Here is a 27,498-nt window from a genome sequence, read left to right as displayed (position 1 = left end):
TTATAAGTTAACCCCACCCCGTACTCTATTACTTACTGTTTTGATTTTGTGTGACAGAAAAATGACATCCGAGGTGCGTGTAAAAATATTGTTACGTTTCTCCAGCTGGCTTCCAGATATACACTGATCGCTTTTACGAGTACCTTAGAGAAGATACTTTTTTCCTTTAGCGTTACAGCCCCAATTTGGACCTTTGCCTACCTCAATGAAACTCTCCGTCTCACTTCGGTTTACTGGACATTCTGTAGGACTCCTTGGGCGGGTGTTCAGATCGTCGCACAAACACAGAAAAAAAAAAACACACACAAACACTAAACATCCATGCCTTGAGTAGGATTCGAAACCACGGCCCCGGCTTCCGAGCGAGCGAAGACAGTGCATGCCTTGTACCGCTTGGCTACCGTGACCGGCTAGAGAACGTATAGCCTGATGATAATTCTCACATTGTCACGGTAGTGTACACATCCTGAGAATTCGTGTGCCTCACTCAGTTTCATAACATTGACATACGCGTGTCTGTTTTGTGCAGGCGACCGTCTTCCTGTGGCGTCGTCCATGTCTGCAAGAGACCAGAAACCTTTTTATCCGAGTCTCGTGAACTTGTTCATTCTTCTGTGAGCAGCATCAAACTAATTTGTGTTTTAATGCAGATAAACATTCGCAAATCCTTGACGGAAATAAAAAGTGTGTTATAAATCAAGTCCCATTTCATGTGTTTCATATACTCGTCTATATACGCTGTTCTTGAATCGTGGCCCTTCCGAATTGCCAGACGTCAGAATTTCATTTTCTGTAAGTGGACACTGCCTCGTTGGCATAGCTCAATGAAAGGAAACTTGGGAAAAGTAATATTTATTCGCTTTTAAAAGCGAACTCGATGTTTTAATTAGACAGTATTAATTTAGACCTGGATTCAGTTAAGTTTCAGTGGATGTTAGAATATTGAGGCCTACATCAGCTACATATTCCCATGCTGAAAGGAAAGCGGATTATATACGGAATATGGTTGCCATTAATTTCGTTTTTCGAAGGGAGTCTTGTACTTCGGATGATGTCAAAGGTCACTGTTTTGTCTATGAAACATGTAACAGAAACATTGATGGTTTTTAAATATTACAAATACGAAATTTAAACAATATTCCTTCTCTGTTTACCATGCTAGCGTTCCCGCATGTTTTTTTTTTTTTGCTTAGAATATTATTTCACATAAACATTTTACGTCATTTAATACTGCGCGGTTCACACAACAAATTTCGGATTATGTATTCGTCGCCAGGTAATCACTCGGCCTTGGGATATTAAATTTGTCAAATGATATTTCATCAAAATTTAATAGGTGACGATAATATTAGCACATGGAGATGTCATAAATGTGTTTTGCTCTTCGCATAGTGTCTGTAGACATGTTTTTGTCTTCGCATAGTGCCTTTAGACGTGTTATGCTCTTCGCATAGTGTCTGTAGACGTGTTTTTGTCTTCGCATAGTGCCTGTAGACGTGTTTTGCTCTTCGCATAGTGTCTGTAGACGTGTTTTGCTCTTCGCATGGTGTCTGTAGACGACGATTGACGCAATATAATATGTGAGTATGATTCATGTGATGCATACTTAATACTATTCAGAATCAATAGTTGTTAAGCATGTACCAGGGATATTTTCTAATGTCTGTCTTTGAGTATGTTCATCGTTTTCGTGGCCGGCACTGTCTCTGTCTTCAGATAAGAAACAAGGACAGAGAGTAAATGGCTACTCGCAGTCTCGTCAGGTATAGATACGTTAATGGGCACAGTTAAAATAGCTGACTTTGCTTGTACTTCCGACTCGATATACGTATACTGGTATACTCATGTATTCATTACTTGCCTATTGCTGGGGGCTGAGATACAGCAGGTCTCCGGAACGGTGCAGACGTAACCTCCTCTACAAAGAGGGGCTCCTTCCCTGGGCGTGAAGCTGACCTCTCACCTCCATCTAGTGCCGCGGTCAAGATTGGTGAAGCTACACCGTCGCTTTTTCATAATCTTCATTGCGTTCTGATTAATTAATTAAGCACAAGGAAACATTATCTCACCACACAGACTATTGACAATGTCGAAGTAACATCCTTATGTCCTTATATCATGCCGTTATCACAAACTTTTTAGCGCTAGGCTAAAACACTACAAGTTCCGCCTAGAAATCATAAATCCTCCAAATTTTATCTTTTTAATGTTCGTGCTCTAGCACGCTGGATTCGTGCGAAAATGATCATAAAATCACGCCTTAATCAAGTCAAAGATTCAGTGCCTGCAATTATAGGCCTGTGTTGTTGTTGTTGTTGTTGTTGTTATTATTATTATTATTATTATTATTATTATTATTATTACGTGTATTATATTTGTATTCGATATGCCCTTATGGCTTAAAGAACGAAGATTTTGAAATTCGGAGCTTCTAGACGCCCGGTCTAGCTATCGCAATGAAGAAAGTTGGTAACCAAACAGCCTGCCCAACGTGTGGCAACACTGCTATAAAAGCTGAACCAGCCATTGCGACAAATGAAGCAAACTCTTACTTTTTATGAAAGTGATGAAGAAATGCTGACTAGTAGTAATCAGCTATTAAATACCATAGGTCGGGGATATGCAAGAGGCATTCGACAGACAATTTTTAGGAAGTGCCACCGGGCGCTATGCCTTTGGTCACTTCGATGTTATTAACGGAGATTTACATGGCAGACGCCGCACTCATCCAAACGGTTAGTCGAGCCGCGTCATAGCGAGACTACAGCAGTAGCATGGGACCGGCAGAGCAGCTGCACCAGCGTAACTGAGTAATCACATAGCCGGAGAGTACGAGTAGAGCTCGCTAGCAACACATGGGACCGGCAGAGCAACTGCACCAGCCTTACTGAGTAATCAGATAGCTAGAGGGTATGAGTAGGGCCCGGCAGAGCAGCTGCATCAGCCTCACTGAGTAATCAGATAGCCAGAGAGTATGAGTAGGGCCCGACCTAGCAACACCATGGGACGGGCAGAGCAGCTGCACCCGCCTCACTGATTAATCAGATAGCCAGAGAATACGAGTAGGGCCCGCTAGCAACACCATGGGACCGGCAGAGCAGCTGCACCCGCCTTAATGAGTAATCAGATAACCAAGAGTATGAGTAGGGCCCGACCTAGTAACACCATGGATTGGGCAGAGCAGCTGCACCAGCCTTACTGAGTAATCGGATAGCCAGAGAGTATAAGTAGGACAAGATCTAGGGTGTGCAGGGCGAATATGATGGGATTAACAAGTTCAATATACCTTAAACGCAAACTTGTAAACGCTGTAAGTTATTAACAGTAATATAAATATAGACCCCCTTTTTTGTTTCGAATTTATTCTTCCCCCCCCCCTCGAAGAGATAGCTTTACGGTTAGAGACCGCATGGTAGCAGCAGCCAGTGCAAATTTGCTAAATTAAGTGTACACCCCTCCTGATTACCTGTTCTCGAATCCTATACCTTGAAAGGTCACCTCTTGAGAGGCAAACGGCTAGCGGGGTAGTGGGAGCAGCTGTGGATAGAACTGTGGACAGACCGCTCAGTTATAGTCTGGAGGCAGCTCAGGTACGCCGTACCCGAGGTATCTCTACGCTCCTACCCAACCACCGACATAGCCTGCCTCTTCATTGAAGGAGCTACGGAATAAGAGTTTGGGATAGCACACACCGGCATAACAGTGTTATTTTATTTGTACTATTGTATTTTTATCATTAATGAAGAATTTATCACCCAAATTGCAGATATTGTCTACGTTAAATTTGTGGAACTTAACTTCTTAATTTCTGATCGTCGGCATGTTCGTGTTTGTTCATTTAACAAAAAATATTTTTTTCACAGTTCCTAGCTATGTTTGTGATCGGCAATAGATTCCAAATTACTAGTTCCAGTGGTTCATTAATACGCTTCACCAAACGAGAAGTTATGTATATGTAATCTTCATGCTGTTGCAGTGTTGTAGTTTGATATTCTACCCAGCTTGACTTTAATGTAAGTTGCAAGGTTTTCAATTCTGCGTTACAATACCTATCAGTGCCCTAAATTAAATTGCTTCCACGTTGCTTCACTTCAAAAGTCCATGCGTCCGCCATGTTATTACTGATTGTAGGAGATTGAAAAATTATTGGATTAGGACTGGCCTCTGTCGATCTAATGTCCATACCAAATTTCAGGAAGATCGATCGACTGGTTTAGATATTCAAAAGGAAGTACATACAGGCAATATGCCGATCTTATATGCCTGTTTTCTTTCTTGAGGAAAAGGGAAATAACTAGAAAAGATTCCTGCCTCTAGCGAATGTGGCAATAACTGTTCATTAATATTTAAACAATATGCTTTTGTCCCCATTACATGTACACAAATACTAAGAGAGAAGTAAATTTTCTGAGAATACATTTAGAGGCTCAGGGTACTCTCTTCATATGGCCTCAAGTTTTACTCGTGTGAGCATGAAGTATTGCTAAATTATTATTTCAATCTTATTAATACAAAGACATTATAATAAATGCATCTAACGGACAAAACTGCACCACAACTTCAGTGATGTCAGATATTCTCACAGCAGATGTTTGGGTTCAGTATCTGTGCAGTGTATGTGAGCTTTGCAGTGGACCCATTAAGCGGCCTCTTAAGAAAGCGCTGAAACTGTTCATTGTTATTTTAACTTACAAACGCGATGATGCAACTCATAGAATAACACAGATCTATGTATGGATTACACTCGGCAGTGTTCAGTGTGTCAATTGAAGGCTGCCTCTTACCATGCCTGCTGGATGCTATAGAATCGAAGTTTTCCTTGTCTTTTGTTACGTTTCAGTCACCCTTCTGCTGTAGCCCACAGTTTTGTAAAGCCGGGGGGGGGGGCATTAATGCTCTTAAACACATCGCATGCTGTGTTGATATTCTTTAAAATTTCTTTTTCATATAAAAGAAACCAAGACTTTGTTCCTCTTCGGTTTTGAACTCCGTATATTGAGAATATTATTTAGCGGAATTCGCTGGCCGTAGAGAAAGTCATAATTGAAGTAGGAATAAAGAGAAGTAAACGTCTATGTATTAAGTCCGTCAATAATGCAACTGTCATTACAACATTTACCATTCAACACAACACGACATGTTTCGGCCCTAGACTGCCATCCGCAGATGTTTCAATGCGTCCAAACTGTTACACTGCTTTGATGCGCACTAAAATTGCGCGTTGCAGTCATCTGAAAACAACATAATTAATTACTTAAAATTCATTAAACTTTCCTATTAACACCCGAGGATGGCTGTCTGGGGCCGAAACATGTGTTGGTGTTGTATGGTGAATGTTGTAATGATAGTTGCATTACTGACGGACTTAATATACAGACGTTTGAGTAAGGATGCGCAACGGGCTGCTGAATTACAAGGAGAAGTAACATCGGTTGTAGGGTGAAAACTTTTCCAGTATAGGCCTGCAGTAAACATACTGCAATGAAATCTTCTAGGACAATCATCCACGTGAAGATGTAGTTTCCAACGTTTCGAAGACTTGTCTTTCTCATTACGATAGGCGTTGCGACCGCGCGTTGCATATACCATTTTTTTTTATTTTCTTGGGGTATGGTGAGACAAGGTCCACTTGGTATGTCGGCCACTGTTTGGTCTATTATACCAGCCCCGGATGATAGATGAGCGTGGAACAGTCGGTGGAATGAAAATTGTCAGGGGAAACATAAAACCTGTCCCAGTGCCACTCAGTCGATCACAGATCCCACATGACTTGTCCTGTGCTCAAACCCGCGTGGTCGCGGTGGGAAGCCGGCGACAACCGCCTGAGCTATAGCACGGCCTGCTTATACCATATCCACACAGTATGCCAACCGAAGACTTTCTCTGTAGATATAAATGCAACGTGCTAACGTGTTACTCGCCACATTAACCCCTGATAATGGCGACAGAGCTAAGTCTCCGAAGTATTGGATACTAACTCCGTTCTCACACGACATCTCATGTAGTAACCGTGAAAATATCACAGGCGTCCTGTTCACATTTGTCTGTGGCCACAGAAAAATAACGTTAGAAATAAAGTTTACCTGTGCCTAAGAAACACTGTCAAAACAATGAATTTGAATATGTAAACATAACATGAGCAGTATGTGTAAGTGAGAGACCAGCTTCACGCTGTCTCCATAATAACCCCCACCCCGATAAAATCTGCCTGCCTTTTGAATAGGACTTTAGATGACTCTGAGTGTTCTACATGTCGGCGAAAAGAGAAAAAAATCAAGTTACTGCCTGGAATCGAACGTCAGTTGTGAATCCATATTGTGCTACTTTGGTGTCTCAGTTCTATACATGCATATTTAAATCAAACTGTGCTTATAGGAAACCGATGTTTCCATTATAGATTTCACTTCTACCTCACAGGAATATCTATACGTTTATTATCCAGATAATTTGATACTACAATGGGCGTATGATCTCTAACATCACTGAACTGCATATCTGCCTTTGTTGTTGTCTTAGTATTGTCACGTGATTGTGTGACTGTAGACGGGGTTTTGGATTGAAGATCGGATTTATTGGACTCTTTCATACAGTACGCGACTGCACTTTGCAATTCACTATTACACGCGCGCGCACACACTGGTGTCCACAGTCTCATCTTCACTAGCCGTTGCTCGGTAGCGGGTACCAACAAAAGACGTTCCCCTTCCTCTGAGTTCCCGAAATATCCCTGTCCTTAGCTACCAGATTCTCACAACGACTGAACCTCAGCAGTTCTCTAACTCACTACTTGACTGACTAACTCAGTGACTCACCAACCAACCAACCAACCAACCAACCAACCAACCAACCAACACAACCCCCGGCACGGATCGCGCAGAAAATACAATTCCTCTGTTGTTTATGGGCCGTTGATTAATAACAGCCGTTGTCTAATTGTTTGTTTCGTGATCGTTGCCCAGCAACAGGTCTTTTACATTGCCATATGTTCAAAACCTTTCCTAGTATTTTGACTCTGTTTTACATGGCCTTCGAATATACTGAACACTATCATTTAAGCTTCACAAAACATTCACATTGAATTGAGGAAGACCTATCTTTCTCTCATATTCATGGGCATCGAGAATATCTGTTTTAAATTAGACACTTATTAAAATACATTCACATACTTAATTGTTACAAATATTTTTGTAATATTATTTTCTTTTCGAAATATCGTATGAAAACAATAAACTTTGTTTGTTGTGTTACTAATAGGCCGACAGATGTTTAAACATCAGTTTATTGATAATATATTATGATATTTACGAAAGTGTGTCTTTAAAATGAAGAATGCCTTCTTCTGGGATGTGGCACCGTATAGGTCTTGTGTGATCGACGTTTTGGAGGAACGCATAGTTTCCATCTGCAGCCACCTGCTCACGGTTTTTCCTCGCTCGCGAATTTTTCTATCCTGAAGATGGAGGCGATACGTTCGTCCGAAACGTCAGTTCACCAAAGATCTAGACGGCGCCACTTCCCACAAGACGGCATTCTTCATAGTCACCCCCGTGAAAACCTCATATCTTATATGTGTCTTTAAATGTCCGGAATTTTCTTTAAATTGTTTCATTAGTAATTCGGCCGGAGAAAAGAAGCATTAGTCTTCGTCACTGTAACAAGCTCGACTCAGACAGGCCAGCAGTGTGACTCCAAATCCCATGCTTATCGTCTGTTTTGCATCATCTTCTTACGTGAAATTTCCTTCTCCGTCATATACCTTATTCGTAATTTTATGTGGACTTCTCAGCGGTATGGCGCACAGCCTCATCTTACCATCTCCACATCGAGCCAACAGCATGCTCACTGCTTATCTGAGATGCTTCTACATGTCTGAGGTCTTCCTGCTTTCAAAGTTAGCTGCCGCCTTTTGTGTTGGTTCTGACATTACATTACTTTATCATCCCAATTTGATACGCGCTCTTTCCATATATTTTCTGCCTCATTTTTGGTGATCTGTGTCTTTTATTTATTTGCATTACTTGAATATACACCCAACCAAGGTGCCCTACCAATTGTCTATAAGATTCATAGTAAAACTGTAAAGTCGTACCTGTGCTTAACTAATTAAGCACTACGTCATGAAAATGTATGGGAGGTGGATGTATAGACGAATGTTTTCTTGACCTCGGCAATAGTTGGAGGTGAGTGGTCAGTTTCACGACCCAGCCGGAGAAAGAGCCCAGGTGTCCATTGGGTAGGAGGCTGAGTGGGTCTCACAACAGGTCTGGACGACGTGGAGAGGAGAATTTTTTTTACCCTACCGGTACTAGAACTCCGACCCCTTGGTCGTCCAACACGTAGCTAATAACTATATCGACTACGCTATCCCGGCTCCATGAGATTTTTAGTACCGAATGATTTTGCGAAGTCATTAACAGCAAAATAAGCAGATGTTGACACGATAGTGTCTACCTTGTTTATTTTCTAAATGTATCTTGTGTAGACTGTCCCCAAGTCATATCCATTTACTGTGGTTATTAGTCGTTTGAATCTGAGATAATTTACGAATGCAGCAGTCAGCAGTCTCTTTACTCGTCATGTATGATTCAAAGTTCCAGATATTGCAGGCTAGTTCTACCTGGATTAACTGCTCCGGTCACACTTACCTACTTTCGGAAGAAATGCTTGTGTATATACGTGTATTATAACAAAGGCTACACTTTCTGCATGGCACTGCTTACAAGGTGAAGGCAATTGTATCTTCGTGTAATAAGACCACATCTGTCTATATTTGCTGTCCTTCCGCTAGACATCAGACATCCACTTAGCTATACCTGAACACACACACTCTTTCTCTCTGCTGATATGATTGAAAGTACGTCGGTTTTGCTGATCCACCAACAATTTAGACTATAAAGTAAAAGGTAGAGCTATCCCTGTAACAGGCCATGGAGGTCCATAGGGTCGTGAGACGTAGAGGGTCCCACATTTTCTAGACAATCTGCTCACAGATGGCGGTGTTTGTTAGCCTTACGCGCCAGTCACCCTTTACCCCCCAGGAATATTCTTAGTTCTAATTTCTGTCAGAGGCTGAGTCAACTCCAGGGCCATAGTGCGGCTGGAAGGGTTAGGTCTATTGAAAATCCAATGGCGACATCGGGTACAAGTGTTATGTTTTTGGACATTATCCATCGTCTTGGCTATGTCTAAAAACCGTCCTGTTTATTTTTCAAAACAACGTTTCGGAGACAGAATCCAATCTCCGAAACGTTGTGTTTTGAAAAATAAGCAGGACGGTTTTTAGATATAGATAAGACGATGGATAATGTCCCAGAACATAATTCTTGTACCAATGTAGCATCGTCACAAATTTCAGATCTTATTAACGACATCGGGAATCGAATCCGCGAACTTCCAGCTTGTAGCATAGTGCTTCAACCGACTACGCTACCGCGTGCCCCACAATTTAGACAGCCTATTAATGCTCTGTTATTCTGTTTGTTCGACAAGTGTGCATATATTCGTCCTGTATGAATGCGTTGCGCTTGTTAGTGCCTGATGTGCTATTTCGGAAATTTAGAATGTAGTTCTGTCGCATATTAATAATGTTGCATTGGAAATGACCATGTAGGTAAATTCTTGCCTTCATGTTATGCGGAAATTGATGTTTCCATTACTTAACGTGAAGTGACGGATGTAAGGAATTTTTATGTCTGTACCATTATAAATTACAGCTCTCGTATCAGTCATCAAAACGGTAGGGAATGCGTGATCAAGTTGATGCGGATTTCCCTGAAAAGTTTTCGGGCACAGACTTCACGTAATGCTAGGTCCCACGATTCCCGAAATGCATGGGGTGGGGGTGGGGGTGGGGGACAAAGATTATACAAGCCTGCAGCCATGGCCTTGTGACAAAGCGCCCAAATATTATTACAGTTCTTGGTGGGTCAGCATATCAGACATTTGACTTCTTACCACACCAACACTGTGTGTGTGTGTTGAGGGTACATTTTATTGGTGTGACAAGATATTCAGTTCGAAAGTTTTGAATGGGTGGGGGGAGGTTATAGACATTCGCTTTATAGCGGGCCGATGTGAGAACGGAGGGCTTTGCGTTGGAAGCGCCACATTTTACCGATCAACTGCCTCGCTCTTTGGAGCAAACCTGGATGACGGTGTGGGCCTCTCCGGCAGTAAGCAAAACCGATAACTCTGCTGATGATATTGATGATCTTACATTCTACCCCTTTCTCCTTGTTGATGAGGTGATGGTTTGGGAAGGCGCAAGGACTGATTTGGGAGCCAGTGTCACCAGACTGCCGACCACAGTGGCCGTGCGGTCTGAACAGTTTACGCCCGCTCGAGCACTGCGATCGTGGGTTCAAATCTCAAAACAGGCATGGATGTCTGTCTGTGTTGAATCTATATTTGTGTTAGATAACGGCCTTATGACTGGCTGATCCCCCGTCCGAGGAGTCCTACCGACTGTCTACAGGATTAAGAAACTGATGTGAAACGAAGAATTTCAGGAATGCCCTATGCTGCAGAAGGAGCAACAGGAATATTAAATTGATGGATAGATGAATGAATGAACGAATGGAGTCACCAGGCTGCGGTACCCGCCTATTAATGTAATGTCTTCGGGTAAAGTTCAACAGGAAGATGGCTAGCTCTGGTCTGTGACTGGGTTTCGACCCTTGCTCTGGCAGGGCAGGAAGAACACTCTTCCAGACACACATACACACGCACGCACGCACGTACAGAGACAGTAACTGCTGTTTGCACTCGGAGTTAGTATTTATTACATAGCACTGGTTACTTCACTCTGAATCCTAGTTTCTTGACTCCACTTTAATAATATAACACGCTTCCTAATAATTTATATGCCAACGTTTCTTTACCAGACTCTCACTCTGATAAGGTAGTGCACTTGCATTGGTGAACCGAGAGGTCCAGAAGTTAGAATTTAACAGGAGCTACGCGAGTTTGGGTCTGAAAGCTCCAAGAGTTAAAACAAGATTCCTCGCAGAGCCGAGAGCTTCTAACGTCCAGAAATTTCAGGACCCCTCTTCTCTGGAAAGGTTGCCTTACTTATTTCTTTTCTGGATAACCCAGTTTAGAAGTTCAGAAGTCTTTGGAAATTCCGGATTTCCAGTCAACTGGAACTTCTAAGCGATTTTGAACCTTAAGGCTTAAACGGCATCCTGGACAGGCCCGTGATTGATAATGGCTACAGCTTTGGCCTTTGACCCTCCCACTGGAAGATGAAGTGCCGCAAAAGATGTGAAAGCTAGAATTACTCAAACGTTTTGCCGCCGTCTCAAAACTCTGAAATTTCTAAGAAGAACCATTAGCAGCATCCGGTGGGGACTGCAAGAACTGTCCTGCCTCACCTCCTAGCCGCAGTATGTGGCATAGCTCGCTCTTTATACTCCAAACACATAACAGACATGTTAATTATAATTAATAACTGCTCCTTTTAACCAGTTACGATCACAGTAGCTTCGAGGTCTAAGACATGAACTGTCTTCACTCTCTTTAACACTGGGATCGTGGGTTCGAATCCAACTCGAAGTATGGATGTCTGTATGTGCATTTATTCTGGGTTTGTATTGGCGTGCTTGTAGATAGCGGCCTTGCGACGGGCTGATCCCCGTCCAAGATGTCCTACCGCCTGTGTAAAAACGATTACGGAACTGAAGAAAAGGCCAGGGTCCTACAAAGGGATGTAGAAACGCTGATGAATAAAATGAAGCGTTGTAACCAGCAGGTTATAGAGAGGTTGCAAGGTGTATTTAGGGAATCAAACGAAACGGAACACAGCGAATACCTTCCAAATAGATGCTTCATCCGTTAGATTATAGCATACATTCAGTAAGAGTGTCTCCGTCACAAATGTCTACAGGTTGTTCCACATGTTCTTACTGTCACAGTATTTTCCCTTTGCACTACAGCCCCAGTGGGCCTAGGCCTACCTCCATGAACTTCTCCCTTCACTTCGGTTTTTCTAGATCTTACGCATACGGTAGGACTCCTTGGGCGGGTGATCAGCTCGTCGCAAGGCCTCTACCTGTACAGAAACACAGAAAAACTCACACACACAAACTAAACAGCCATGCCCTGAGTGGTGTTCGAACCCATGATCCCGGTTTCCAAGCGAGTGAAGACAGTACATGCCTTAGACCGCTCGGCTACCGACTGTCACAGTATAAAAGCTCTTATATCCCCATCTACACATTACGTTGATGAAGCAGGGGCTTCAGATGCTTTAGTCAAGTAATTATTCAGCTTTTCTGGAACTCGAAGGTTCTTTGCCTTTTTCACAGGAACACAAACTGGTCCCTGTCAGGATCCTGTCAAGGCACCCAACGTCCTAAAACCTATTTGTGTAAGACTAACTAACTAAACTAGCTCCATGGAGCTGATGCACTTCGTGAGAAGCCGCCAGTTGTGCAGCTACTCAAGAATTTCCCAACGTTTTATGAATCCCGAAAGTTCATTACCATATTCAGATGTTCTCCACTGGTCTCTGAGCCAGATCAATCCAGTCCATACCACCCCATTCTATCTCTCTAAGCTCCATTTTAATATTATCCCCTAACATACATCTTGGTATTCCTAGTGATCTCCTTCCTTACGACTTTCCCACCAATATCCTACATACCCTGTCCATTGCATCCTCCTTGCTTTGGTCATTCTAATAATATATGGCGAAGAGTACAGGTTATGAAGTCCCTTATGCATTTTTCTCAAACTCCTGTCATTTCATCTCTCCTAAGTCCAACTGTTCTCCTCAGCACCCTGTTCTTAAACACCCTTGTACCTATACAGAACCACAGGCAAATTATTATTTTGGATATTCTAATTTTTACGTTTTCAGAAAATAAATGTTTAAGACTAGTTGTAGTAATGTACTCCAATCCAAGTCTAGTTTTCCGAATGTTCATCGTTCAAGTTTTCCTTAAAAATGCATACATTCACTATCCCATGCGTGCTAAAGATCTATCCAATGAAATATTAATCATACTTATTGCGAAAGTTATCGGAACTACATGTTAAAGTGGTTCTCCTGTAGGCACTTTCTGATGGCATTTCACAAAGGAAAGAAAATAGATTTGTGAAGATGAAACGCGCTGTAAACTTAGTAAAATACGGTCCGAAATGCTTTCGTGTCTCAACAACTTATCTTAATCCGTCGAAGGGGTAGCTATGTATTCGACCTATTTTAACGTTCATAATTTGGTACTTCAGACAATGTTTATGTTTCTCATTTGGATTTCAGAATAAATTTATTAAACAACACTGAAAAGTAACATTTCTTATGACGATTCGTTTAGAAATGGATTTTTAAATATTACTAACCGAAGCTTGATGTTTAAAAGGTTAAATACGAAATCATATTTTATGTTCAGGGTGTGTGTTTATTTACGGAAGAGTTAATGGAATGTTTTCCTAATTTTAAAGTATTTTTAATTGTGAAGGGAACTGGGAATGATTACTTTATGCGAACATAAGAATATTTTCGCGTAGAAGCATGTTTCATTTTAGCTCCAATTTAATGCAAAGCTTTTATACCATTTTCTAAAATTGCCTCTCTTCCATCAGAATTTCATCGCTTGACAGCGGCGCATTAAGGGAAGATATCCCCTTTTTAAGCAGTTAAGAATATTCTGCAGTTTTAGAGAACGGATTGACGTGTTGTTATGAAATGAGAAGTTAAAAAGGATGAGCAGTAATCCTGTGTTTTATGATTACAGAATGCGGAGAAGCGGGTTGCGTGTTCCAGTGCCCCTACCAAAGTGGTCGTGATGCGGTCTGCAAATGTCCCAGAGGTCCTCATGTACCAACAGGTAAGTTCACACATCTCGCAAGTACACATTTCCCTGCCGACTCTTAACTTCAAGTAGAGAAATTGGGATCCTCTAGAAGTCGGTTTGTGGGGATGTACGAACAGCGTTACAGAATACAGTGGCATAATGGGATCTCCAACTGAACGTACATCATGTACTGTTGTATTTAAGCATCCTGTTGCGTCAGTACACGTACATCCGTCACCAATGCAACTCATTACAATCACTTCTTCGTTCTCAACACGTATGGGCCATACACGGCCATCTTCAGGTGTCCACCATTATGCTAAACCCGCTGCACTGCTTGGTATGTCACAGTTTCTTATCAAAATTAAGTTACAATGGGTGAACCCTAATATTTTTTTGTTAAAACCAGTTAAATCCCATTCTTCCTGTGGGTATCGCCTTCTCGTCCAAATGAGTTGTTTGCGCAACTTTTCCTGTGCCATGTGTTTTATTCGTGTTATCATATAGTTCTTGGATGTATGTGTGGTGTTATATTCTCTTGTATGTGCCCCTTTGGCAGAAGGTTCATCATTCAGCCTGTGTAGGTGCGTTGTTGTTGAGTAGTGTTTTTATGCTGATAACATCAGCCAAAATATATTCTCTCAAATAGAAGAGGAACACTGAATCTCTTAAATTGCTGCATTGTATTGTTGATGTGGGAGGCAGAAGTTACGCTATATGCAGAATTGCCCAAGTCAATAAACTGGTCGGTAAAATGTAGACTATTTTTTTTATTGCTAGTGGAGTGGGACTAAGTCCCTTGTACTGCGGTCAATTCTGGCCTATTGTAGCAGCCCAAGATGATAGGTGACGGTTATTGTGGGGCAATTGATGGAATGAAGATTGGCAGGGGAAACCGAAGTACTCGGAGAAAACCTGCCCCAGCGCCACTTTGTGCACCACAAATCCCACTTGACCAGACCCGGAATCGAATCCGGGCCGCCGCGGCGGGAAGCCAGCGTCTAACCGCTTGAGCTATGGCGCCGCCCAAAGTGTAGACTAAATATCGTAAAATTTTGTTAATACTTACTGAATTTAGAAAAATTATTCGAAATGAGATCTCCCATGTTCAATAAACGACTCGCGGTGCTGTGATCGCATTCTATAGATTGATTGGCAGGTTTAAATCCGATCATTTCTGTTAATACAAAGGCATATTTTAAGTTAACTGACTTTTGGGCCATCCTGTACTTATACTATATACTTTCTTCTCCTTGCGCTATATACTTATAGTTAAAAGGCTAGAGACGATGCTAAATGTCAGTTGCAGAAGAACGTTGGTAATAAAATTTTCTCATTGAACAGAAGAAAATTATCTCACAATGAGAGTTTTCAATTGTGGCCCGCTAAGGAAAATATCATTTTTTCATCGAACAGAACAACAATTCTGCCTCGATGAAAGTTTCAGTTGTGGCCCACGAAGGATAATTTTGGCAATTGAACAGAAGAAAATTCTGTCTCGATGAGAGTTCAGTTGTGGTCCACGAAAGAAAATAAAGTTTTGTCATTAAACAGAAGAAAATTCTGTCTCGATGAGAGTTTCAGTTATGGCCCACGAAAGAAAATAAAATTTTGTCATTAAACAGAAGAAAATCTGTTTCGATGAGAGTTTTCAGGTGTGACCAACGAAAGAAAAGGCATGTATGAGGGCCAAAAAATAAACGGAGAGGCTAAATTGGATAGTAATTGGAACGGGATAGACCATTATATTAAATCCTGCCTGATAATGAAAATATATACCTACTTATTTAATCTATGGCGCTGTGGTATGTGTGCGGGCATTGTAATGATCAGTTAACGTTAGTGCAGCTATGCCTAACGGATGTGTCCTTTGATCCCGCTATTATTCAATCATTAACGAAAATCGATAACCAAAATTAGTTTTACTCCAACTTTAATTTTACTAATCACCTCTTTCATTTATTTCCAGACACGCTATTGTGCACTATTCATATGTACAGAGTGAAACAATGAAAGCATATCGAATAGGTTTATGCGTTTGGCGTCCGAAACTAATGAAGGGATTTCGATTAAATTTGGCATTTGTATCTTTGCGTCCGGGCGAATGTAATTTTGAACTCTATTGTTCTAATATAACCACTGATTTACCTGTAACTTGAATTGAATATCTTTCTAAGAAACCGCTCATCCTACAAAATTCGGTAAGGTAAAAGGTAAAGTTGCCGGTCACGGTAGCTGAGCGGTCTAAGGCATGTAGCATCTTCGCTCGCTTGGAAACCGGGGTCGTGGGTTCGAATCCCACTCAGGGCATGGATGTTTAGATTGTGTGTGTGTGCGTTTTTCTGTGTTTGTGTACAGGTAGAGGCCTTGCGACGAGCTGATCACCCGCCCAAGGAGTCCTACCGAATGTGTAAGATCTAGAAAAACCGAAGTGAACGGAGAAGTTCATGGAGGTAGGCCTAGGCCCACTGGGGCTGTAGTGCCAAGGAAAAAAAAAAGGGAAAAGTTGTCCATGTGTTTAATTAAGCACTACGCCATGAATGCGTATGGGGGAGTCGATGTATAGACCCACGTTTTCGTGACCTCGGCACTAGTTCCAGGTGATTGGTCAGCTTCATGACCCGGCCGTTTTACCCCCGGGTAAAGAGCCTCTGATACACATTGGATAGGAGGCTGATTAGTCCCAAGTACCGGTCTGGACGACATGGAGGAGAGAAAATTTTGTACCCTACTGGAACACGAACTCCGACCCCTCAGTCGCTATACCGACTGCGCTATCCCGGCTCTTATGAAAGTCGGTACAGCATGCCATAAAGTAGAGAAAACACACTCTAGCTCAATGTAGAATGATACCAGTACTATGAATATATTTGCAGCAGTGGGTTTGTATGTGCAATGAATGAACAGGAAGGCAAGTGGGGCAAGCGCATTTGCCGATAACGCATTAGAACACATCACCTTGCTGTTTCTGCTGTGGGAACAGGTGAATAATTATGCTATCGTCATCTGGAATATGATAACATGCGACCTTGTGGATCGTTGTCGACGTTTCGGAGGAAAGTATTGCCACCATTTGACTGTCATCTAACTGTTGGCTGAAGATGGATGCTGGAATTCGAAAAATCCCCTAGCAGGTTAGCGTAGAGTTAATGTTCTTGACTTGTATTTTGGAGGTATTCTCTTATAATCTCGAGTGGGACGCCGGTTATTGATTTTTTTTTTGTGGTTTACCTCAGTCTGTACAGAAAAATGTCCAATTTTACCTAAATTAAATCAGGACCACCTCCACCAAAATCTTGTCAAATTCGCGAGTCGTCATTTTACCGTTCGACGCTATGTAATACAGCTACTAATAGCGTCGAAAATTAACCCATCACTTCCTTCGAAACGTCGGTAACTATTCATCAAATTGCACTGCGGCATATGCCGGAAAACAGAAATGTTCATGGTTACCGCCACGGGAACCTCATTTCTCATCAAAATTCTAATTTAATGCTTTCCACTAAATTCAGAATATCGACTCCACGCCATCCTACACCATTTACTGAATGCTGGTAAATTACCATGGCATCACAGTAATTCTTCTTTATTTGTTTTCATTAAACTCACCATTCTACTTATATATTTCCCACCCGAGACAACGTTTTCTTCTGTTCCAATTAGTTCGCCTGCTATAAATCTTTTGTTTCTTCGGTTTCGCCACGGCACAGTCACTGTCACCATCTCTTCCCCCCCCCCCACGACTGCTGCCCTATCATCATAGCTTCTGGTATAAATGTGGACCGATGAAGTATGACCCAGCGCATTTTAATGCTAATTTGTATAAGCAGAATAAAGCAGCTGTAGTGAAAATCAGCATCGTCAAGAACTTTGTGTTATCAAAGCATAAGTAAATGATTTTTCATTTTCGAGGCAGCGTAAAATGAGATTTAAAAAGTAGTTTACATAAAGTAGTTTTTGCACATTGCGAATCATGAAGTCATAGGGACACTAGCAACTGAAGCTCCTTCCAGGAGCCTCTTGTTGGGAGACTCGGTAGTTCTGCTTGTTTGCAATTCTAAGGGAAGGAGCTGGGTTCTAGTGAGAGGCTGTCGGACCAGCTTCTGTCCAAATCTGCTGTTGTACATACACATCTCAGCTTGCCTACACATTAAAGTTACTTATACAACAGAAATTACATTACATGTGTTAATTAAAACTGCAGTCTTCATTCCATGAATATCTTTGTATAAGAAGAAAGCAGTCTTCTGGGATTTGGCACCGTGTATCTGTGGTGTTAACCGACGTTTCGGAGGAACGTATCGTCTCCATCTTCAGGGTAGAAGAAAAAATATAATATATATTATATTTTCTTCTACCCTGAAGATGGAGGCGATACGTTCCTCCGAAACGTCGGTTAACACCACAGATACACGGTGCCAAATCCCAGAAGACTGCTTTCTTCATAGTCACCGCCGTGAAAGCCTCAAATCTTACATCTTTGTATAACATTGTAGTATTAAGGTAAATAGGGCCGATCACAGTGGGCGCGCTGTCTAAGGTATGAAATTACTTCGCCCGCTCGAACACTGGGATCGTGGGTTCGAATCTCACTCAAGGCATGGATGTTTATCTATGTTTATTTTGTGTTTGCGTTGTCCTGTGTATGTAGCGGCCTTGCGACGGGCTGATCCCCTGCCGAAAGAGTACTACCGACTGTCTAAGACTAAGAAACTGAAGTGAAACAAAGCGTTTCACTGGTGCCCTAGGTTACAAGTAGGATCAACAGGAATAATGGATGGAAACAGCATAAATGAAATTATTTTATGAATGTGAAGGGATACACATTGTAGGATCTAGTAATAAGCACAAGAAAAAAATGAACTAAATATATTCTCACTTGTTAGTGATTAGACACGGGGTTTGGATAGTTAATTGACACTCTGAAGCGTTGTAATTACTTGAAGTTAGGAGTTAGAAAATGTATAATTATAATTACATTGCTAATTCACGCATTCGACTTTTCAGTAGAATGCACGCAAAGCCTTTTCTGTTTGCTCTCAATAGCCGTTGCTAGGCTGTGGTTACCTCCCTGATCTACACACTTTACAATTCTCTACGTCACGCTGAGTCTTCTATGTTCGCTATATCTTCACGTAACCGTTGTTTGGTAGCGGTTGTCTACAATGTGTGTTCTGTTTACTGCTTCCGTGCTCAAACGCTCGTGTCCCCGCTGGCTGACGACTTAAGTTACGGTCTTACAGAGGGAGAAACTTGACGTTGCTGCTGCCGATGAGGATGATGACGTCGGCAAATGAAATAGGGTGCATAGTGTTTCTGCTATCCATGTTGTTAAATAAAGCATTCCACCATCTCTGTTCCTGCTGGCCATCTCCAATATGGGTATGGCCACAGACTGATTTCTTCTTTTTTTTTCTTGGCACTACAGCCCCAGTGGGCCCAGGCATACCTCCATGAACTCCGTTCACTTCGGTTTTTCTAGATCTTACACATACGGTAGGACTCCTTGGGCGAGTGATCAGTTCGTCGCAAGGCCTCTACCTGTATACAGACACAGAAAAACGCACACAAACATCCATGCCCTGAGTGGGATTCGAACCCACGATCCCGGCTTCCAAGCGAGCGAAGACAGTACATGCCTTAGACCGCTCGGCTACCGTGACCGGCGACTGATTTCTTTAGAGGATAATAAATTGTGTACATGTTGCGGCGTTATATTTTAATCCAATAAAATCTCAGTTGATATGATAGAGTGAAAGTGAGTTGTTTTTATTGATTTTTGTGTTTGCGAGGTATACCAAAATTATATATACAGTGAATTTTTGTGTAAAATACGTCATAAGTTCTGACAACTTTTACTTTTAAATATTGTTCTAATAGAAGTTGTATGAGATTAATAGGATTGTTATTGGTTGAATTATTATTTTATTACGCTTATGAGTTTGCGGTTCTGTTACTTATATCGATGCACGTCGATTATGTTCGCCTGTTTTTTTTGTCTTGTATGTATGTAAGGGGTGGGCCATAAAATCCGGCCCCCGCACTGCGACCTTCAATGATCTATTGTGCTTTTTGTTATGTCTTTGCTGTACTTATTCTATAACTACATACCAAGTTGTTTCACTCATCTCATCCAGACGTTCGTCTGATCTCCACCTACATTTAGTATGCCCTTCAGCTGCAGTATCAGTATTAAGCTTCTAACATATTTCTATGCATTTGATTCGCCTTCGCCTCCAATTTCACGAATGAAGAATAAACCAAGCAAGAAACCGGGATGAAGCAAATAGTAAGAAGATCTCGACATTACTTAACATTGGGTCCTTGATTGGATTATTCTTTCACCGTGAAGATGGATGCAAAGTTTTCTTCCGAATCGTCCATTTATTTTCAACGGTTGACACGGCGTTATGCTCCAGAAGATATAAAACCTCGAGAATTTCCTTGTTTGTATAGTAAATGCGTAAATTGTAAAGCACCAAGTCGAATGCAGGAACCGCCATTTTCAGTTCTGAAATTCACTGGACTTCCTGACGCCGAGTCCGCCTGTGGACCGAGCCGACTTGCCTGGCCTGTCGTATTTCATATCAAAAACAAACAAACTCCGTGATTTCACTCCGAAAGCTAACTATACCGATCGAGCGACCGCCGCTTGTCGGCGAAGTTTAGTGCCAACTTTTGCGGATAGAAGGTTTCGCGTGGTCAGCGCAACGAATTCCCACGGCCATTAATGTCGTTTTTCTAGGCCTTCAAATAGTTCCTCAATTATCATCACGAGGCTGAGTGGACCCCGTTCCAGACCCACTTCTTCTCCGAACAGTAATATTCTTGTTTTGTGTCACGACGCTTACGATTTCTAGTACTATATGAGGTCGAGCCGGAATAGCTCGCTCGGTATCGGGCTGGACGGCGTGGTGCGTAATGAATTAAGCACAGAGACAACTTTGACTTTATATGGCGTCGAGGCAAGATGATGATGAGTACAGTACATCAGAAGGCTGCTAGGTATTTGCTATGTGACTGAGTCCTGAAAGGTGATGGTGACGAAGCGTGGGGGAAGGGCAATAGAAGCGGTCCACAGCGCTAAGATACTAGGACTATATTGATTTTCTTGTAGAGTAGGTGCAGCTGGGACAGCTCAGTCGGTTTAGCGACTATTCTGCGGGCTGGACAACCGAGAAATTAGGATTCGATTCTGGAAAGAAGAAAGAAATTGTCTCCTCTCCGCAACTTCCAGACTGGCATTGGGTTTCACCCAGTCTCCTGTCCAGTGGGTCCCGGGTTTTTTTTTCCAGGGACTTAAATTGGCAGGGGCATGAAGCTGAACACTCTCACCTCCTAGTTCCCATGATAAAAAGTCTGTGCTGTAACTTCACTTCCGCATACGTCATCATGGCATCATGCTTAATTAATTAGCCAAAGGGAGAACTTTACGTTTACCTTCGTAGACAGAATTCCTCCAGACCTGCGAGTGCTTCGGCACTATCCTAAGGCGGAAGTTAGTCATGTACGATATCAGGCCCGTGTGTTTAGGGTACTTACTTACTTACTTACTCATGGAACTGAACCTTTCTTGAGGAGCCGCCAATTCTGCAGCTTCTCAAGAATACCCCAGCATTTTATGGAACCCGAAGGTTCATTACCGTATTCACAAGAGCCCTACACTGGTCTCTATCCTCAGCCAAATCAATCCAATCCATTCTATCCCATCCTATCTCTCGAAGATCCATTTTAATATTGTCCACCCACCTACGCCTTCCTTTCCCACAAAACCCTTTATGCACTCCTACTTGCCCCCATGCTACGTGTCCTACCCATCTCACCTCATTGTCTTGAGCATTCTGTTTGGTATGAAGCTCCTCATTATGCAGTTTTCTCCAACCTCTTATGATTTAATCCCTGTTCGATCCAAACCTCCTCAGCATGTGTTCTGAATTCACCATTTTAGACAAGAGTACCAACTGATGAAACTCGCCTTCTGTGCGATGGAATCGTATTGTGGCAGTTTGGGTCCTATTTACGGGGGTATTATCTCCACAAGAACTAAGATTAAACGTTCAGGCGTATGTTTTGTTCCTTTAGAGTTGTCTCTAATAAGAGGAAATTAGAATAACGTGAAACTGTAGCGCACTGCACCCCTGAAGTCATTTTTGCTCTCATTCTGTACCATCTCCTTACACTTCAAGCTTTCGTATTCATTACTCTCGACGACAGAGGTGTCTTTCATCAAGGCAGATTTACAAGGGCCTCCAGCCAACGCCCATAATCGCCGTCTCGGTGTGGAAGGAATTGTTCGCAGGTTGAACACTTTCGTTAGTGAGATAAAATTCAGCAAGGAAAATCAGGGACTCGTTAAGCGACCGTTTCATCTTGGGAAAGGAATTTTTTTATTGTTCCTTTTTCTGCAAGAAAGTAATATTGAATCTGTTTTCATATTAAAGCATATTTCAGTAGAATTCACGGATTTGAAATTCGTGATTTTATCGCAGATAACTTCTAAAAAATAAGTTTTTGTGTGTATCTCACTTTGTCACAAACATCCGTCGTATCTATTGCCCTAATTAGGTTTGCAAGGAAGACCAGAACTTTTGTTGGTTGTGTCAATGACTAGGAAGATTGAAATACATTCAATTTCCTTTTCTTAATGGTAATCACTGTTGAAACAAAAGAAAGTTCTATACCCCCTGTTTTGAATTTTCATCGCGGTACATTAGCTATGCTTAGATTTCAATAAAGTTGTAAATTATACGAAATTTTCGTACAATGTGTTCAGTGAATTTTGTTATGCACGAAACAAATTACATTAATCAAAATACCTGTAATTGAAACCTGTAATAATTCCTGTCGTTAATAGATATTTTTCTCACGCATTTTCTACTCAGAATTGGACGGACGAGCGAAGATGCATTTTTTTTTTCATTGATCTTCAACTTGTGTTCGTTTTATACGAGGTCTGTACAGCTTGCAACTAAAATGAACTTAGTACATAAGAAAGTCGCATCTTCTATATGTAAACATATTCATAGTGGAAATTCCGTTCAATTGTTTATTTTGGTTAAAAGGAATAAGTACTGCTTCCAATCCGGTGTCCTCTTGTTGCTGTCAATCATTTTCTTAATTTATACCCAACTTTTTACTCTCACTGCGTATGTGTACCTCAAATTGGGATGACTTTGCTCCAGTTTTTTAAGTTTCTTTACAGCTTGTACTCCTAATTTTACTCATTTTTACTGAAATACATTATCTTCCCATTCTATGTCCATCGCTGAAGGAAACATCAATGACTGATTTGGCTTGATTTTAATTCATGTATGTTATATACGAGTATTTACTCTTAAACTGTGGACCATGTTTACCGGAGGTTCAGGAGTATTTATGGGGGTAAAGTGCAACCGGTGGGGCGCGTAAGGCTGATCTCACCGCCATCTGTGAGCCGATTGTCTAGTAAATATGGGAGTCTCCACGTTTCAGAGCCCTATTGTCCCTCCTTGACGTGTCACGTGGATAGCTTTATCTTTTTTTACCATTTTCCGTATACTTTGTACCACATTAAAATTCCATATAAATAAGGGAAAGTCGTCTTGGTGCGATGTATCTTCTTCAGAAGGATAAAATATGCACAACTGAATTGAAATTCTTGTCCAAAAAATATTTTCAGTTTTAAGGATCTTTATCATAAGAAACAAAATGAGAAATGCAAAAGTTCATTAAAGAGCAGTGCAGTATTGCACTGGAAAATATCACCAATAGAAATATTATATTGACAGTATTACACAATCGTCAAGACAACAATTTTTATTAATTTGAGTTACACTACATGTTTCGACCTTTAAAATGGCCTTTTCAGGTGTTTCCAGGTACACGTTCCTATATATATTCCTATATACATTCACAGGCTATAAACTGGCTACACTCGTGTTTATTTGCATACTATTAGTGGAAGTGACTCATATGAGACTAAATTTTAAACTTAACATTTTTGATTAAACTAAAGTTAATTTTAAAGTCCAGTGATTGAGACTAGCTCTTTCTAACGGGCCCAACTGAGTAGGTTTATCCTTCCCTACCCACCTGAAGACGGAGATAGATCCAGTCTCCGAAACGTCGTGGTCTTTTGTCTTTTACATACCAGACGATTGATGAAGTCCAAAATAAGCCACAAGAAGTACAGTATACACCATCGTCAGAATCTTCTCAAGTCTATCTAAAATTAATTTTAACTTTGACGCCATTTTCGGAGGAGTAATGCCCCCCTAGAACGTCACTCCGTTCATATTCAAGACCATATGGCCTGTCTGGTCACTTCCACATTGTTAGACTTCTCGCCGTGGTGGAAATATAAACTTTCTCTTCGTTAAAACTTAATGTTTTCGGAGAAATATTTTCCCCATAGAGGAACACCACAAATTGATCAGAAGTTTTAATCACCGGATTTGCAGCACTTTTATTTTGGTGCACAGGTTCCCTATTTTTTATTTTTGAAGCAAACCTGCCTCAACTAAATAAATTAAAATTTTTAATAATAACATTTTTTTAGAAGGTTACTGGCAAACTGAGTACACCCCCCGTAAAAGTGCTTGAAACTAGGAGATACAAGTGTAAGTTGATAAGTAAGTTACAAATGGATATAGAACTTAAAGAAATAAGAGTACTGATTACAAAAATGCCTTTATTTCTCGACATAATCTCCTTGTACATTGAGGCATTTGTCCCAGCATTTCACAAGCCTCTGAAAACTAGCAGCATAAAATTTTTGGGGCTGCTGTTGGAACCAGGCGTGTTCACACAGCATGACCTACCTCATAATGCATGACAGGTTAGGTTTTCACAAAGTTTGTGCACGACGGGTGTCGCGCATGCTGACCCCACAACACAAAATGCAAAGAATGGGTCTGGCATTACAGCATCTCAATCGCTACCACGATGAAGGACACGATATGCTAGCCCGAATTATCACAGGTGATGAGTATTGGGTTCACCATTACCAGCCCGAGACAAAGCGTGCGTCAGTGCAGTGGAAACATCCTGCGTCGCCTGCCAAAATAAAGTTTAAGGCGACACCATCCTCCAGGAAAATTATGCTGTAGAAAGCTGTAGAAAGGGAAGTCACCGCCTGGTTCCGACAGCAGCCCAAAGAATTTTATGCTGCTGGTTTTCAGGGGCTTGTGAAACGATGGAACAAGTGCCTCAATGTACAGGGAGATAATGTCGAGAAATAAAATAATTTTTCAAATTAGTACTCTTATTTGTTCAAGTTCTATATCCATTTTAACTTATTGACTTACCTACGTATAATAAAATTTAGCTCTGACTAAAGTACCATGTTGAAGCCGTGAGATAAGCATAACGAAGATTTAAAAAATCACCGTAATCATATAAGTCACTTCAGCTGTTGCCATCCTGAACGTGTCACAACCTTCAAATCCTTGTAATGCCTGGTACAATTTGAATCCAGTTTGGAGCAAAGTTAACCCCTCCCCCAGAAGTTGGAAAGTGAACGCAAGCTACGGTACTCGCAATTACGCAAACAAAAATTGTTAATTCAGAACAAGCAGCTTTGTTTGTTTCTCGTTTCCTTAAGCCGACTAAGTTCCTTGTATTCAGCGTCACAGTTTTCCTTTCTCTCTCAATTTTGGTGTTTCGCTGATGCTACTGGCAGAGCGACAAAAGGTCAGTCTGATACATGCAGAAGTTTTACCAAGAACTTGAAGATGAGAGACCCCTTGGGAGACTTAAGCATAGATTGAAAATTTTAGGAAGACAGCTCTTCAGGAAGTACATAGTGTATGAGTGCGCAGAGTGAGTTCCTGTAGCTTGGGACAGGATCTACTGGCGAGCTTCTCTTAACACTGTAAGAAGTCTTCGGATACCATGAAAGGCAGTGATTAGCTGAGCGAATGGTCTCTTCTAAAAATGGTCATTACTCACGTCCTAGAATGTGAGGCAGTAAGAGGTACAGTCTTTGGAAAATCGCTGTTGTTTACCTGTCTGTGAATCTGAAAAGGCTGAGAACCGCTGAAAGTATAAGATTGTATTTATAAGTATTGTAACTTATGGCCATTGCTAGGGAACGAGTCGGCAAACACGTTTCCGTGGAGATGGATTCTTGGAAACCAACCTGTTAAGTGACATCTTCGATACGGGTCATGAGTGATATATAGACGTTTCCTTGGATACGAGATGGAAAGATATTTTCTCTGACGGTCCTACCAGATGTTATAAAACAGGAAACCCAGATTGAGACTGAGACCAGAAGAGAGAGAACAGAATGCAGGCAGAGCAGAGCAGAATGGAACCAATTGTAGATGACTTTAGATCAGAATAGGGTCAGAGTACTAAGCAGTCAAGGATGAAGTGTTCGCCTGAAGTTCTATTGTGATTACGAGTGATTGTAGGAGTGAGCAATAAATCCGATCATCCAATCCAAAACCCGTCTTATTATTCACGCTCATAAAACGTGGCAATATTATGACTTGACTTTTAAGTTTCTCTGCAAGAGGGAACATGAACCGTTTCAGCGTTCATTTATTGTTCGTACTGCACGAACACATGGCCACTTCTAGAATACGAAACTGCCATGTTTCACACCGCCTTGGCTGGTCATACCAGTTCGGTTGTTCGTGAATGTCAGGTCTAACCTAGTTTATTCCTAGCACTGCCGCGGGTCCAATTGAGTTTGTGTTTCTTTGTTCTTTCCTGAGTGTCAAGCAAAATTTCGGCGAACAATTTCACTTCACTGGCGGCCTCAGATTTAAGCCAAGGTGTGTGTGTGTTCCTGCAAAGGAAACGTGCAGATCGATACACACGGCGAACAGGAAATCACACTGCTGTTCAGTTGCCAGCTGAACATTCTGCTCAAAACATCGATATCTCGGACAGGAACGTCGTTAATGAAATGTATTTCAACATTAGATAGCCACTCGACTCTGAACAAGAGGTGGACATAGAGGGCTCAGTTGTATATGGTTATTTATGCCAATATCATCACTTTAGTCTCGGGGATTCTAGCACTGTCATGTAGTTTACAACATAGTTAGTTAGTTATTGGAGAGGGTGGGTTTCCCCATGCACTTAGACCTGTATTGGTCCATTGTGCTTCCCTCTATGATATCTACCAGTCTCTATATCCTACCGGTACTGGTGCTCACCATCAGTCCCGCCCAGCCAGCGAGACCGGCTCTACTAGCTGAGAGGTATCTATAATGCTTCCCCCATCTACCAGAGGTATTAGAGACTGCTGTTGGGCGGGAAACGTCCGTAATTTGGCTCAGTGACCCCTTTGGAGATATGAGGTTCTTTTACGTGCCGTAAAGCTACGACACGGGACCCACGGCTTAAAGTCCCTCCCGGAGGACTTGTTCCCTGAATTTTTCCGCCCTTAAAAATTCGACGACCTCCGGCCGGGTATTTGAACCCGCGTACTACGAGTCATGAGGTGGGAACGTTACCTCTAGACTACGGAGGCCGCTTAGTTTACAACATAAATATAAATATTGTGACATGCATAAGGGCATAAGGAAACAGGACGTGGAGGAACTACTACGCCTGAGGGAGACGACCAGCAGCGTGATCTTCAGTGGAAGGTTCGCGACACAAGTAGTCGGTACTGCCAACGGGTTACGGAGGATAAGGAAGTGGACCTTATGGAGGGGTCGACCCCCTCCAAAACGAAAAAAGGAGCAGGGCACAGAAGAGGAGCCGG

At 41.7% G+C, this 27,498-nt stretch overlaps 1 protein-coding gene across 3 annotated transcripts in view; it reads left to right on the top strand.

Moving 5' to 3' along the window:
• The window catches only part of LOC111873679, a 980,223-nt gene that overhangs the window by 805,819 nt on the left and 146,906 nt on the right, over positions 1-27,498 (top strand). For all 3 annotated transcript variants that reach the window (XM_033755436.1, XM_023868634.2, XM_023868704.2), the window contains one exon: positions 13,737-13,829. In XM_033755436.1, coding sequence (XP_033611327.1) covers positions 13,737-13,829 — 93 coding nt within the window. The remainder of the gene's footprint in view (positions 1-13,736; positions 13,830-27,498) is intronic.

This window comes from Cryptotermes secundus, unplaced genomic scaffold, assembly GCF_002891405.2.
Source record: "Cryptotermes secundus unplaced genomic scaffold, Csec_1.0 scaffold191, whole genome shotgun sequence".
NCBI classification, from domain to species: domain Eukaryota; kingdom Metazoa; phylum Arthropoda; class Insecta; order Blattodea; family Kalotermitidae; genus Cryptotermes; species Cryptotermes secundus.
The sequence above is the reverse complement of the archived record's forward strand: the minus strand, read 5'-3'. Positions and strand labels throughout refer to the sequence as shown.